This window comes from Eptesicus fuscus, chromosome 15 (assembly GCF_027574615.1).
Source record: "Eptesicus fuscus isolate TK198812 chromosome 15, DD_ASM_mEF_20220401, whole genome shotgun sequence".
Classification (NCBI taxonomy): Eukaryota; Metazoa; Chordata; class Mammalia; order Chiroptera; family Vespertilionidae; genus Eptesicus; species Eptesicus fuscus.
The window spans coordinates 34,978,226-34,994,509 of NC_072487.1; the positions used below are offsets into that span (position 1 = coordinate 34,978,226).

General features: G+C 39.5%; 2 protein-coding genes across 3 annotated transcripts in view; both read left to right on the forward strand.

Moving 5' to 3' along the window:
* The window catches only part of PIP5K1B (phosphatidylinositol-4-phosphate 5-kinase type 1 beta), a 290,127-nt gene that overhangs the window by 72,846 nt on the left and 200,997 nt on the right, over window positions 1-16,284 (forward strand). The window lies entirely within an intron of this gene.
* On the forward strand, window positions 1,047-3,524 carry PABIR1 (PP2A Aalpha (PPP2R1A) and B55A (PPP2R2A) interacting phosphatase regulator 1). The gene has a single exon (XM_008144958.3). It carries the CDS (start codon window positions 1,167-1,169, stop codon window positions 2,028-2,030), a length of 864 nt encoding a protein of 287 aa, XP_008143180.3. The 5' UTR covers window positions 1,047-1,166; the 3' UTR covers window positions 2,031-3,524.

Consider the following 16,284-nt stretch of genomic DNA (forward strand, 5'->3'; position numbering starts at 1 on the left):
TAACTTGGCGGGCTCTGTCGGAACAGGACCAGGGAGAGCTGGTGGTTCTGCTGGTGACCTGTAACTGGCTTCAGACAAGTATCCAGGGCTTATGTGAGGCTGGTGGAGACTCTTGGTGTTTAGGGGCCCAGTGAAATGTAGCTAAAGGTGTGTGTGTGTGTGTGTGTGTGTGTGTGTGTACACGTGTACGTACGCGGGTATTCCTGTCTCCATTCTTTCTACTGTCAAGGCCAGGTAGCTGTTCTTTCACTGTTATGTGTCAGAGAGATTTAGAAGCTTAGCATTCCATTTAAAGTTAGGCTCATGGTTAATGTTTGAACAAAATGTATTTCTTCCAATGAAATACATTCTTATTCTTTTCTGTCCTCCATTTACATTCTAAGTTCCCATTCTCTTTCTTTATATCAATAGCATTTTGAGGTCTAACTTCATATATAATAAAGCACATACATTTCAAGTATTCAGTTTAGTAAGTGTTTACATATGTATACACCTGGGTAGCCAGATCCAGATTATGGAACATTTCCTTGTGCTCCTTCCAGTCAGCAGCCCCAAGGGTAACCTCTATTTTAACTTCGACCTCCATAGATTGATGTCAGCTGTTCTTGTATATCATTAAAGTGGAGTCATAGAGTTGTCCTCTTCTGTGTTTGATTTCCTCCATTCAACATTATACTGTAACTCAAACGTGTTGAGTAAAGAATTCCGTTGTATAATGTGTTCATCCATTGGCGTGCTGATGGACACTTGGACTGTTTTCAGTTTAGGGCTATTCCAAATGCTAATGCACGGGACATCCCACAGCCCCACGCCACCAAGGGCCTCTCAGAGCTCTTATTTTATAAACATATACTCCGGAGTATGGTAACTTTATTAACGAGTCAAAGCGAGCTTGTGCTCAGTAGCTATTTGCATAAGAACCACCCACTGCTCGCCCCTCTCCCTGGGGCTGCGGCGCAGCTCTTACGCATTAAGCCGGCGCCGCGAGAGATCTCGCAGGGCGCCTGCGCGACGAGGGGCGCATGCGCAGACGATCGAGACCGCTGACAGATTCTCGGTGGCGGCGGCAGTGGTGGCGGCGGCGGCGCCTGCGGCGGTCCTGGACTGCGGGGAATGGGAGCCCTTGCTCTCTGACTGAGCACCGCCCCGCCTCCCTGGCCTCCGACATGGCTCAGGAAAAGATGGAGCTAGACCTGGAGCTGCCTCCGGGTGCGGGCGGGAGCCCGGCGGAGGGCGGCGGCAGTGGCGGCGGCGGGGCCCTTCGGAGGTCTAATAGCGCCCCTCTGATCCACGGCCTCAGTGACACTTCGCCGGTGTTCCAGGCCGAGGCGCCGAGCGCCAGGCGCAACAGCACAACGTTCCCGAACCGCCATGGCCTGCTGCTGCCAGCCTCCCCGGTCCGCATGCACAGCAGCCGATTGCACCAGATCAAACAGGAGGAGGGCATGGACTTGATCAACCGAGAGACCGTCCACGAGCGCGAGGTGCAGAACGCAATGCAGATAAGCCACTCCTGGGAGGAAAGTTTCAGCCTGAGTGACAACGACGTGGAGAAGTCCGCCTCCCCGAAGCGCATCGATTTCATTCCGGTGTCACCAGCACCGTCTCCCACCCGGGGAATTGGGAAGCAGTGCTTTTCACCATCCTTGCAAAGTTTTGTGAGTAGCAATGGATTGCCTCCAAGTCCGATTCCCAGCCCAACGACCCGATTTACTACTCGAAGAAGCCAGAGTCCCATTAATTGCATTAGACCAAGTGTTCTTGGACCATTGAAAAGGAAATGTGAAATGGAAACTGATTATCAGCCAAAGAGATTCTTCCAGGGCATCACCAACATGCTTTCTTCTGACGTTGCACAGCTGTCAGATCCTGGTGTGTGTGTATCTTCGGATACCCTGGATGGAAACAGCAGCAGTACTGGATCTTCTTGTAACTCACCAGCGAAAGTCAGCACTACCACCGACTCTCCGGTGTCACCTGCCCAAGCGGCCTCTCCATTTATTCCAGTAGATGAACTTTCATCTAAGTGACTCACCCACCTATCCCTGAGACTCGGTTGTTTTGTTTCGTTGTTGTTGTTTTTTTGCAATGGAGAGAAAAATCAAGTTGGAGCAAGCACTGAACTTTGTCGATTAATTTGAGGCTATTTCCCTATTTGACCCTTTTCCTTTTTTGGAATTTCCTGAACTGTTGGTATTCTAGAGAACTTTTATGTCAGGTTCCTGCGGATTACTTCAGTGTAGTAATATTTTCAGACGTTTTCCCAATAAGTGTGTTGAAGCATACATCTTTACGCTGCTAATATGTCTAAATACATATGTTATCCCTTGATTTTTTTAAAAAATAATTGAGAGCTCTATTTATTTATGGGATTATTAAGTTCTGATGCAAATATAAATGTTGAATTAATCAGTGCAGTAAACTGATGTTTTAAAATTCCATACTTCATGCCCACACTAATTTTTAATGTTATTTTTAGTGATTGCTAATTTCTATTTGATGAACAATAACTTACTATTTACGCTATTTTTAAAATATGTTAGTTATATCAATCCAGTGGTTGTCTTGTTTTATTCAGGAATCCTTGGATATTCAATTTTCTGGGTACGGAAGTGGATGGGAGGGGGAATGATAAAAGAATAAAATATAAACATCTGCAACAAATCGTTTAAAATTAAACATAAAAGTAAACCTATTTAAGAAAATATTTCCAAATGAAATTTAATAGTAATTCTAATAAGTTGTACAAATATAACTACTCTACAGAAAATGAAAAATTTTTTTTTACCAGAAAGTGCAATCTCTTGGGTATAACACTAAAGTTAAATGGAACCGTGCCTTGCAGTCTTAGCCCACTGCACATACACTGAGGCCAGATTCTTTGTAACCATTGCACACTTAAATGCTTTTCAAATGTAGAAAATGTGTGGGAAATCCTGTTGAGCTTCAGCAGAGCATCCAGGCAGATAAAACTCAATCATTCATATGCTTTAAAACATCCAGTTGTGCCACAGTGGATATTGTTGCCAACAAGAAGCCAGAGCAACTTTTGGCTGCTTTTTGGCTCTGCCCATCAGTCACCTTCCTAGTTTTCCCCGGCTCAGGAAGGAAGTGGCTGTTTCCTTGCCAACTGGTCCTTCCTCTCCACCTCCCACCCAACTAGGGCATCATCAGTTAGACAGAAGTACAGTATGATTCGGATTTCTGACAGTGAGCAGCAACAGGACTGTGGAATTGTTTCAGGAACCTCTGTGGTTAAAACTACAGCTGGAGTTGAATGCCTTGGGGATGTCAGCTAATTGTCAATGACTTGCAATTGAAAATCAGTGGAGAGTCACATAGGTAAATCAGTGTTTGACTTAGGTTTTGTTAAAGGTAGAATTGTGAAATGTTTTTTGGGTGTTTTTTTTTTTTTTTTTTGCCTTTTACAGTTAAGACAAAATATGAAAATATTTAATACCAAAATGTTTTATATTATACTTCTTATATCATCCTTAACTAGGAAGGAAGGAAGGAAGGAAGGAAGGAAGGAAGGAAGGAAGGAAGGAAGGAAGGAAGGAAGGAAGGAAGGAAGGAAGGAAGGAAGGAGGGAAATCTGGCACCTCTGGCTTTTAAAAGTTATTGCCTACAGAGACTTTAACAATTATATGGAATTTTTACAACTATAAGAATAAATGGAACTGGTCAACTTTTAACAGTTGCCTCAAGAATTCAGTGAAATTACGTCAAGGGTAAGATGTGCAGAGGCTTGAAATTCTCTCTTTTAGGTGATAGTATTCAAATACCCATGTCTGATCTTTTTCTTCAAATTCAAACCTGTATATCTAACTTCCTGTTGGGCACCTTGACCTGCTTCCAGAGGTACTTTAATCTCAACTTCTCTAAAGTAAAATGTATTGTCTTCTCATTGAACCTGTTGTTGAATTGCCTAAATTGATGATGTCACCAATATCTAATTTCCTAAACTAGAAACCATGGGAAACATCCTTGACTTTTTTCTTTTCCCTATCACATCCAGCTTAATCACCTGTCTATTCTGAAATGAATCTCAAATCTCTTCTTTTCTATATCTCTGTTGCCACTGATGTAGCTTAAGTTCTGTCTATTCTGAAATGAATCTCAAATCTCTTCTTTTCTATATCTCTGTTGCCACTGATGTAGCTTAAGTTCTGTCTATTCTGAAATGAATCTCAAATCTCTTCTTTTCTATATCTCTGTTGCCACTGATGTAGCTTAAGTTCTGGCCGAAGTGATCTGCCAGCCTATCTTCTTACCTTCATTTGGCCCAGTCTTCACACTGCCTTTAATGTGATCTTTCTAAAATAGGAACTTGATTATTCACCCTCATGCTTAAGAACTATATGCTTCCCGATTTCCCGAAGTTTAAGGAATACTTTCTTTAACATAGAAGGTGTTTTTGTTTGTTTGTTTGTTTGTTTTTGTTTTAATGAACTGGCCATACTCTTAGAAGCTATAATCCTCTGTTCATCCTGCCCCAATACACATCCTTCTTACTGCAAACACTAGACTACTTGATATTCTTTAAATATGTCACACACTTTCATGTGTTTGTACCTTCTGATAGATTGTTCCTTCTCCTTAAAATGCTATTTCTATCCTTTTCAGCCAGGCAAATGCTTTATTTTTTTTATTGCATGTGAATTTATGAAGTAATGTCCTGATTATAAAAATATTTAAGCAATATTTAAACAGATAACTATATAGTAAAAACTGAAAGTCTATCTGTTACTATGTAAAATTCATCTTCTCTTCCCATAGGTAATTTTAATAATTCTGTATATATTGTGCAAGATGTGTTATTCCACATTTTCATGTATATATGTATATAAATTCAGGAAACCAACATGTCATTTACATCTCTCTTCTTTCTTTCCCCCATAGCTAATCATTCCCCAAATCTTACTGATTTTCTCTTCTAGAATCTTCTTCTATCTCTACTGCCACCCATATTTCCCTCTTAGGCTTCTGAAGCTGCCTTCTGATTACCATTTGTCCCCTTCACCCTTGCTCTGCTTGGCTAACCACTTATTTTCCATATAGCAACCTGAACAATTCTTTTAAAATTACAAATCTGACCCTTCCCTCTCCCAGCTTTAAAGCTTTGCGGTTGCTTCCTGTTGTCATGCTATCAACCTGTAGGGATGGATTCTGGCCCCGGAGGCCCAGTGGGATTGCCCTTGCCTCTCCTTCCCTTGTTTTCTGTGCTCCACCTTCAATGGCTTGATTGCTTGTCAAATACTTTATGTTCTCTCCTGTGTTAGGTCTTTTTGCCAGATAATTTCCTTGAAGGTATAGACAGGGGTGGGAATGTCCGGCCCCATGAGATAGGCCTGCGAAATCATTTGATCTGGCCCTGCCAAGACATTAGGGGTGAGTTAATTAAATAAATGTCTAACCAAATACAGCAGGCTAAGTTTGAACTTGATAATTTTGTATGGCCCCCGAAAGATGTTATAAATATCCAAATGGCCCTTGGCAGAAAAAAGGCTTCCCATCCCTGGATAGAGAAACGTAGAGAAACCTTTATTAATGAAAGCTTTTTTTTTTTTTTTTCCTATATGGGCAGTAAGTTTTAAATCAAATGTGTCTCTAAGAGTTTATATAGACAATTTACATTATTATGTTATTGTTCATAACTCCAATCACAATGTAAGGACTTAGATCATGAAGAATTATCCTTCAAAAAAACATTTTTGGGATATTAGTATTGCTAATCTATAAACTTTGTGCTAGAAGTTCCAAAGCACATAACATTTAGTTACAGTATAGTTTGTCATATATAACAAACATCTGTGGCATATTTTCCTTTATTATTTTTATTTAAAACACAATGTAAATGGAAAAAAAATAATGGTCATTAAATTTGCAGTTGTTGGATGTCAGAACCTTTAAGCATATTTAAAAGATTGATGATAATCAAGAATAACCTGTATCAGGTTTCCTTCCAGTGCATTTATTAGTTCAGCCAGTTACATACCTATAGCAAGAGACCACTCTTAGATATCTGGCAGTAAAATGGGGAAAGGGTCAAGGCTTATGAGGGAAACAGGATTGAAATTTAATTTTTGTATGGCATGTGTATGGATGGGTAGGAAACTTTTGAAGATCCAAGAAGGGGGAAGGGGGGCGGGGAGACGGGAATAGTAGCCAGAACAACAAACCAACCAGATGATGATGTCCACCTATATTTTCTGGGTAGCATCAGGGAGTAGAAGAACAAGTTGGTCTTAAAAAGGAGGTCTGGAAGAATTTATTTTTATTTTTTAGAGTAGGAAATGGATGGAGGATGGAACAGCTAGGCAAAGATCAGCAAATTTGAATTGGTTTGCTGTTGCAGGACTTTAGGAGTGTGGAGGAAAGTATATGAAAAGTGAGAATTTGTATCTGAATGCTTCCATTTCCCAGTTACTGAGGAATCTACAATATTTGAGGGCGGAGCAAGAGTAGACATGGAAGCTTGAGTGAAATAAAGTTTTAATGTTGCCTCTTTGAGAAGGTTGATTAAGCCATATTGGGTGCCAGGTTGCAGTTGGATTGCAGGTACTAAAGAAGTGGATTGGAATGACCTAGGTTTGGGAGTTGGTTAAGTATTAGGTATGTGAAGCAATTAAGGAGTCTGCTGAAAGTGGAATTGAATGAAGGGCCAGGGTCTTGATAAGAGAAGTCAGCAGTGGGTTATGGGAGATTACATTCAATCAGCCATGACAAAGCATACAGAGAATCTGCTCTCACTGTGGAATGCTTGCATTAGCAGTTTTGCCCTTATTTTTCATGGCTAATTTTATTTAGTTAGAAAATCAGTCCCACATCAGCATGCCTTGAGTTTCATTTAATTGAATTTTTTTTAAAAGAAAAAAAATTTGATTTCAAAAAATTTTTGATAAAATAAAAAAGGAAAAACAATTTTGAGTCAGATTGCTCACTATAGCCTCCCCTAACTTGTTGTCCACGTAAAAAATGTTCTTAAAAGTTGAAATGACCTTTATATAAAAATTATATGCAAAGTGCTTGCTGTATGTCAGGCACTGTTCTAGGTGCTAAACAAACGTGATATATCACTTAATCTTTATCATCTGAGATAAGTGCTATTACTGGTCTCATTTTATAAATGAGGAAATAGAGGCACAGAGAGGTTAAGTAACTTGCTCAGCATTCCAGAACGGAGGTAGGCAGTGTATTGTGGTTAAGAACACACTATGGAGCCAGGTGGCTGTGGTAAGGATGACTGTGGTAAGGATTACCGGGGTCACTATATGTACAGTCTTTACAGTAATTCGGGGCAATTTCTGTAGAAGTGTTTTTAACTATCATTATTGTGGTGGTGGTGGTGGTTGTCATTGTTGTTGTTATTTTAACAACCGCAATAATGTTGTGGATTCAATAAGGAATCTTTTATCATCCTTGATTGATTTAACACACAGTAACATTATCCTTTTTACCCTTCAAGGCATTCCATCCTATTATAAGGGAGAGTGTCTTGGATGTTGGAGAATCTTTTTGTTTTCATTATTTTATTACAGTTGACATACAATATTATATTAGTTTTAGATGTACAGCCTAGTGGTGAGACACGCATATAACTCACAAAGTGATCACTCCAGTTAGTACCCATCTGACACCATAGGTAGGTGATACAGTATTATTGACTATATTCCCAATCCTCTATTTTACATCCCCGTGACTGTTTTTGTAACTGGCAATTTTTACATCTTAATCCCATCCCCTTTTTCACCCAGGTCACCCTCCTATCTAACTACCCATCAAAATGTCCTCTGTATCTGTGAGTTTCTGTCATATTCATTTGTTTCTTAGATCCTACATGTAAGTGAAATCATGTGGTACAGTTGGTCCTCGGGTTATGTCGGAGATCAGTTCCTACGGCGCGACATCCCGATTTTCGCTGTAAGTTGGAACCCATCTACATAAGCACCTATGTCACTCACATGGAGCACAGACACAGCAGTAATGAAGTGAAACAGTAAAAAAATTTTAAAAGAAAGATAACAATTCCTGACCTTACTTGTGGTAAATAAATAATAAAAAAACATAAAGCACATACGTACTTTTTGACGGAACTTTTTTTTTTTATAAGTAAATGGGAGATGGTGATGTAACCACAAAACGAGGTACGTTGAATCCGACATAACCCGAGGACTGCCTGTATTTGCCTTTCTGTGTCTGACTTACTTCACTTACCATAATACCCTCTAGGTCTATCCACGTTGTCACAAATGGCAAGATTTCATTCTTTTTTATGGCTGAGTAATATTTCATTGCATATATGGAATATTATCCATTTGTCTATCATTAGACACTTAGATTGATTCCATATGTTGGCTATTGAAAATAATGCTGCAATGAAATTGGGGGTGCATAATGTCTTTTCAAATTAGTGTTTTTGATTTCTTCAGATAAATACCTAAAAGTGGGATTGCTGGTCATTAAATTTTTGAGGAGCCTCATTCTGTTTCCCATAGTGGCTGTCCCATTTTACAGTCCCACCAACAGTGCATGAAGGTGATGTAACTGTTTCGGATGCTGGAGAGTCTTACACTGAGCAGACATTTCCCTCTGTAATTTTCACCATCTAATTCAAGTCCGACTCTCTGGAACATGCAGAACAAGCCTCATCTCTCTCTTTTAGATGATAGCCTCCCTTCACAAATCAGAAACACTGATTCCTCTGTAATTACCTCTTCTGAATTTGAGCAATCATGAGCAGTTTTTTAGTGTACTCCCTCTGTGAAATACGGCTATCATTACTAGTGCTATCAAAATTTTCACAAGATCATGATCCCTTTAAGACTGCTTTACCTTCTGAGAAAGTAAAAGATGGTTTAGTAACATGAGGCATTGCCAATAGTTAAGAATTAGCACTAATATTTATTGAGCACTCAATATGGATCTAGACACTATTTTCAGTGCTTTGCTTGTATGAGTTCATTTAATCCTCATGACAACCCTGTGAGGTAGGTGCTATGACTATTTCCATTTAACAGATGAGAAAACCAAATACGTTTTCTTAAGTCTCTTATACTTTTTTTTTTCTTTTTAATTTAGGTCTTTTGTCTTTTCCTTATGAACAAACTTTTTTCTTATTTGAGATAAAGCCTATTTTCCAGCTTGCTAGTGCTGCCACTTCCATTTGGAATCAAATATGTTTATAAAAATTAGGGCTTTAATTATTATTACCATATTAGAGGAAGCTATCGGGGAGATTGGGTTTTGTTCTTTTGTGTGTGCTTTTTGTTTTTTGTGTTTTTTTTAGTAATAAGTAAAAAAATTAAAGTGGTATAACAGGAAATCAGGCGTCACATATTTTTTAACTGATTTGCTATTTGGAGTAAGAAATCCCCAAACCACAAATTTCAGATTGTTGTTTATTTTTTAATATGTGTGTATACATACATACATATACACACACACATACTGGTATGCACATACATACATACATATATGTACTTCGTTATATTTGAGTTGTACAGTATCCTTAGGTCATCCTTCCTAGGGAAACAAAAACAACCATTTTGATTTCAGTGTCTCCCCAAGAAATCCTGTGAGTTAAAAATGTATCCTTATTTAGAGGAAAAGTAACAGCAGGATTTAAAGAATGATCTACAGCCTTTTATTACCTAAATAATAAGAAACCTTCCTTCTTTCTCTATAAGCCCAAAGGGCAGAGATTTAAATTCATAACAATTGGGCAATCCTTGTGAAACTAGTATTTTTTTTAACTTCATAGACAAACACATCACAATTGAGTGAGAGGACCCCAAAAGGAAAACCCCTTTGAACACATTTTAGAGTGGGTGCTTAGACTTCAAGTTTCGCAGTGTCACGTGCCAGCATTAGACATTTTTAAACAAACCATCAAAAGCAACAATTTGTTCCAAAAGGTTAGTATCATTTTTTGGAAGTTCTGTAAATATTTTCAAAACCGCTTCAAAAGTGACTTGTAGTTCTATTTGTGGCTTGTTTGAGAAAATAATTTTATAACAGAGAAGTTAGGCAGGTAACATATAGTCAAGTCGTGTATATGTACAACCAAATGTTCAAGCACACATGTGTGTGTGTGCGCGCGCGCACACACACACACATACCCTCTCTGACCTATTTTATGAGCCTTGCTCTGTGTGCTTGGAGCCATATTTAGCTTTCCTTTCATTTTAGATTTCCTCTTATTTTTCCCTCCTTGCTTTTCTTAGGTAGATTGGACTTTGTAAATTACACACATACACACACACACGCACACACACACACACGTGCACACGCGCGCACACACACACGCCCACAGGTATTGTTGGCAAGAATGTTTTGTGCTTTGATTTTTCATCAACTTTCTGAATTCCAATTGATACCCTGAAAGAGAAATAGGTCTTTGGTTCTGGTACCTAATATCTCTATTTCTCCTTATGAACTTCTGTAATAAATACTTGGGGAGAGGTAAAAATCACTCTAACAAATTCCAAGGCAGTATGATTGAAACTTGAGAACAAGAGTACCTGTTGCTTTTATTTACCTGCAAAAAGGAAGTTCGGTTCTGGATCAATGCCAGGGATAGTTCTGGTTCTTTTCCAATTGCCTAAAATGGTCTTCCAAACCAAACTAATGTCTAAGACTTGGCTAGCAAGGCATGTTGTGAAAGTAGACAATTGAGAAAGAGCTTTTGTGCCCTCGCAAAGTAAAATGGCTGGTTGAGGTAACCATTCCTGTGATTCAGGCAATACCTTCCCCTGGCTTTAAGACAAAGAACGATTTCACTGTTGCAATGCCAGGAGGATTACCGGAACTCTAGTGACAAGTAGCTATTGAGTGTTGATGTCTTTTGGAAAGAAAAATATGAGCTGTTCAAGGGAGAATGGGAGTGGGGAGACGATGAATGGATTGGATTTATTTTATTTTATTTTATTTTTTTTGCGTGTGAGGCCTCTCTTGGATTATCATTCTGAGCTCCCCAGGGAGTGAAAAATGACATCGATGGTGGTTTTCTTTATGAGCATTTGTTTGCTATTTGTTCTACTTCACTGGGAATTTGAAGTTGAATCGGGATGCGTTTAAGACGTTTTGAGTGTCTCTCTCTTAATTTCTCTTCTTTTGTGTCTTCTGAAGAAAAAAAGGTAAATAATAATAATTGCCAAGTTATTTTAAGTCAATTTATACCAGTTTTCGAACTCTTAATTAAAATTCTACTCTTATCTAAGTAGTCTTTCTAACGGCTTCATTTTGCCACACTACTTGTTACCAGATGTTTCTAAAATGCAACTTGCATGGCTACCCCTTAACTTCAGGATTAAATCAAACCATGCAGTGTGAGTGGAAGGAGACCCCTCTACCTCCACGTATCCCCTGACTTCCACACTGTGGGCTGTAGCCACACCGAGTTGCCTGAGGTTCCCCAAGGCTGCATGCTCCTATAGACTGGCTGTGCTTTGACAAGCTATGTCCTCTGCTTGGAACGACCCTTCCTTCCTTCCTTTCTCCCTAGTCTCTACCAACCTTCCTCCCTCACTAACTCCATCCAAGGAGTGCATCTTCTGGAGAGCCTTTCCCGATGGCCCTGCCTCTCCAGCCCGGGTCAGTTTGATGGTGTTCTTCTGTGAAGCTGTCAACTGGCTGAACTATTTTTATATGATTTCTTGTCTCTTTGTCCTGTGTAAAACCAAAGCCTCAGCCTTTTACTTCTATCCCTGATGCCTGTGCATAGCATATTATAAATGTTATAGTTGCTAACGTTTATTTTAGGTGGATGATTAATGGATAAGTAAATGGCATAGACTATTTTTAAGAGGAAGGAATGGAGTAAGATTCTCAGTGGAACAAATCCAGTGACGGGGCTGGGCTCTGTGGTTTGCCAAGAGACTAGAAATTCATTCATTAAGCAATTTTGGTTCGCGCACCAATCATATGCCTTCCACTGGCTAGTCTTTTAGGAAATAGCAGTGTACAAAGCAAAGACTCCCACCCTTGTAGAGTACTTATTCTGCCTACATTCTAACAAAGTAAAGGGAGAGGTGACAATACACATAACAGATAAGTCAATTACATCGTCTATAGAGTGAGGAAAAGCAAGGACATGAGGGTGGCTGGAGCAGAGTTATTGAAGGAAAAACATAGTTGGAGGGGGCTTATCGAGGTGGGCAGGAGTGGGGATTGTTGCAAAGACAGATGTCATAGGGTCTTCTGTGCCATTGAATGATGGTGGCTTTGGGTATAAGAGATGGAGAGCCACTGCAGGGATTTTATCACAGAAGAGGCATGATCTGTCTTGGGTGTTAAAAGGAACACTCTTGCTGTGGTTGACAACAGACTGTGAAGGGCAGGGGTAAACCAGGGGATCAGGTAGGCTTTCCTGCCATCCAAGTAAGGGATGATGGTGTTTTGGATGAGGATGATATCCAGGGAAAGGGGTGTGAAGTGGTTAAATTCTAGACATAATTTGAAGGTAAAGCCAATAGATTTTGCTGACAGATTTAAGGAAGGCATCAGAGAGGGAAAAGTTAAGGATAATGCCAAGATTTTAGGCCTGAGCAACTAGAAGGATGGAGTTGCCATACACTCAGAGTGGAAACCTGTGAGTGAAGTAAGATTTTTTTTTCGTTCTTGGCTGGGGGTGTGCGGATGAGTCGAGGGTATTAGGAGCTCAGTTTTGGGTATGTTAACTAAATGATCCTCATTAGACATTGAGGAGGCGATGTCAAGTCAGTGATAGAATATTTGAGTTTGGAGTTTAGGAAAGAGGGCTGGGGTGGAAATGCACTGATAATTGGGAGCTGGCTGCCTGTGGATGGTATTTAAAATCAAGAGAATAATACATGTGATCACCTGACTGTATATCTAGAATTAAAAGAACTGAATGCTGGGGCACTCGCTAACATTAAGAGGTCAGGAAAAGGACACGAAGAAGGAGCAACCAGGGAGGTAGGAAAACCCAGAGAGCGTGGTATCCTAGAAACGATGGGAGCCTATGAGAGGGGATGATCAACTGTGTCATTTGCAGCTTTCAAATTAGATGAGTCCTGATCATTGAGCATGGGATTTAGTAACATGCAAGTTACAGGTCACCTTGGTGAGAGACATTCACTGGAGGGGTGAGGTGGAAGCCCAATTAGAGTAGGTTTAAGAGAGAATAGGATGAGCAGAATTGGGGACAGCCAGATGGCTGAAGAAAGTGGTGGGTTGTTGTTGTTTTTTTAGATCCTTGAGGATAAAAAATAACTAAAGTAAAAGATCATCCCTCTCCCCATTTTATTAGTAAATTGTTACTAAGCATTTCACAATAAATATCCCATCACAGATATATGATTATGATTTGGAAAAAACCAAGGACAAATGAAACTTTTCATCCTTCTTTCCTCCCCCCCCCCCTTCATTTTTTTTTTCCCCAAGGGAAAAAATCCATAAGTAAATGTTTTTACTCCAAACATGAGTAAACGGTTAAAGCCAAAGACCTACTGATTCACTTCCTTCACGAATTCGTCTGGTTCATTTTATTCCCTTGTCACTTTTTTCTCTTGATGGCTTTTTTCCACTTCTAAATTGAAATTTAATTCCACACCCGTGACACAATTATTTCTGTAAGTTTGGCCCAGTTTCCTAACCCAGAGACATTTCCCTCTTCCGTGGGTGCTGTAAATTTTTTTAAAGTAGTTCATTGTCCTCTTAGGTTTTATTGAGGAACAGACTTTTTTTTCTTATTATTCCTTTTTAAAATTATTGCGGAATGGCAGGAGAGGAGAGCACCAGTAATGATAAGAAAGGAAGAATGCTTCCCTTACTTCGAAATGCTCAGATTTCATTTTAATCGTACAGTACTGTCAGGTTCGTTCTTGTGGGTGAGTCAGTCTGTCTCGGCCCTTTATAGGAGAGGACTCGGGGACCTCCATGCCGTATTTGTACCCAGGAGGGGAAAATGCCTCTGCCTAGAACTACACTTTCTCGATCCTGCATTTCTGTCTTTCAAGATTCCAATCCAGTGCGGCTCTCTCCTGGTGCCTCCTCTGCTTCTCTGGCTCTAGGTAGTATTGCTTTCCTCTGAATCACTGTGCTGCCTGCTGCCTATAGCCCTTACTTTGGTTGTTTACTGGAAGGATGGGGGGGAGGGGGGTGGAGAGGCGGGGGAGGGATTATAATATGATGGTTAAAAGCACAGCCTCTGCAGACTTGTAGAACTGCATTCCAGACCTAGCCTTCCTATGAGTTTTGTGATTTTAAGCAAATTACTTAATCTTTGTGCGCCTTTGTCTTTTCACCTGTTAAATGGGAGTAGTTCCTACCTCAAAGCAGAAAGGACTAGAGGGGCTAATAAGGCTCATAAGATTCTTTACCAGGAAACTGGTAACTTGAACAAATGGAAACCTGAATATACAAAATACATAATATACTTCATATACAAATATGTATATAATGATATAAATGTATATAAATTATGAAATAATTTACCTTACCTTTATGGCAGATTGCTTTAAAGAAAGGGACAATGGCTTGTGTTTCTTTCCAAATACCAATTCTTATCTATAGAAAGAACTCAGTATTTATTAATGATGATGGATGGTGCTTAGGAAATAGGCAGTGTTTGTTCGTGGAGACTGTGGTGTGCATGTATTGCATTGTTACACATTGTGAGCGGTTTTAGGCCTTGGAAAATCTTTGAGACTAAAACTCTTACAATGTGCAATCCAGGGAAGTGATGTTGCAACTTGGGTGGACTATAAAGTCAATAAGCTTTCCTTTTAGTTTTCTTAACACTCGTGACAATTGTTGGGAATCTGCTTTGACTTGAACACAATCTATCGAATTCTATATAATAGGAGAGGAGCTTAAAATGACATTTACTTTTAAGTAACCATGCATTTTAATAATGTGAAAAATAAGAACTAAATAAACTAAAACAAATTATACTTTCTAATGATAAAAGCAATATAAGTTCATTTTAGAAACTAGAAAATTCTTGTAAGCAAAAAAGCAGTACAATTCACTGCGATGCCACCGTTTACACTCCCATGTATATTGTTCCAGGCTCTTTTAGTGACTAAATATGCATATGTAATTTTCACACAAAAACAGTATTTTACTGCATAGTCAGCTCCTTAAGCTGCTTTTCCCCATGTACTATACAATGAATGTTTTAAATACACTTCTGCATTATTTTACTCTCTATTAGTTAACCAACTGTTTTTGTCTCTCGGATTGTACAATTTTTTTTTTCTCAGTGACAAACAGTATTCTGATGTACACCTGAACAACTTGCCAGATTCAAAGACCAAAACGTTTCTTTGGACTAGCCAATATAAAATAGCTGGCATATTAATTTTAATTTGCTTTTGTCCACTTTAAAAACACTTTTTTCCAGTTTGAGTGATTTATTTGCTGGTCATACATACATGGAGCACCTGTGTGACTGAAAAGAAAAAGCGTAATTCTCTGCCGCCTGTCTCGGATTTTATGCATGCATGGAAGACAGCCTTTTCCTCGTGTCATCCGCACTCGAGAGTTTTGCTCACGTCACCAGGAAACTGTGGCTCTGGGTCTTCACTCCGTGACTAGACTGAACGGTAGCTCAGGGTTAGTGACATCACCAGCAGGTCGGCTGTTACTGTTCTGCCGTGTCAGTGGAAGACAGGCTGGAGCATGTGGGTGGAGGGTGAGGAGAAGGAAGCCAGAGTTAGATATTTGTCCTACAGACTTGAGGGCACTGCCGTTTCCATCTTTCATAGCTGTAGCAACTTGAGATCCCACACCTTCTTAGTCAAGACTTTATCAAATATTGCCTCCAGCTGCCCAGGGAAACATCTCTGAAGTCTTAACAATAAAAGTAGCATATTTCTGTTTCATGCACCTAGAAATGACAATTCGCTATTCCATCACGTTTAGCAATATTAGGGTTACTTAATATGGCCATCCAATGTATAGGTCTTAGAAAAAAAGGAATAATAGAGGTGAACTTAATCATTCATTTTTGCAGTAAATATCTGGTCAATACTCAGTATGTACCAGGCACTGTGTTAGGAGCTGCTGTTACAAAGAAAAGAGAGCAAGTCCTTAAGCTGCTCTTGGAGAGGCACACATATAAATACAATATCAACAGTGCTTTGCAGTACTTTGTTGCGATATATAATGAGATGGTACAGGAATCCAGAGGAAGGAAAAAACAAAGGTGTTTATAGAGGAAGTAACTCTTTAGCAGGTTGATAAATGACTAAGCATTCCTGTGGGAGATGAGGATGTGAAAAGTGTCCGTCCTCACAAAGTGTGCAAAAGACAGAG

Coding starts and splice junctions, on each gene's coding strand:
- PABIR1 (XM_008144958.3), top strand. CDS start 1,167: ATGGCTCAGGAAAAGATGGAGCTAGACCTGGAGCTGCCTCCGGGTGCG.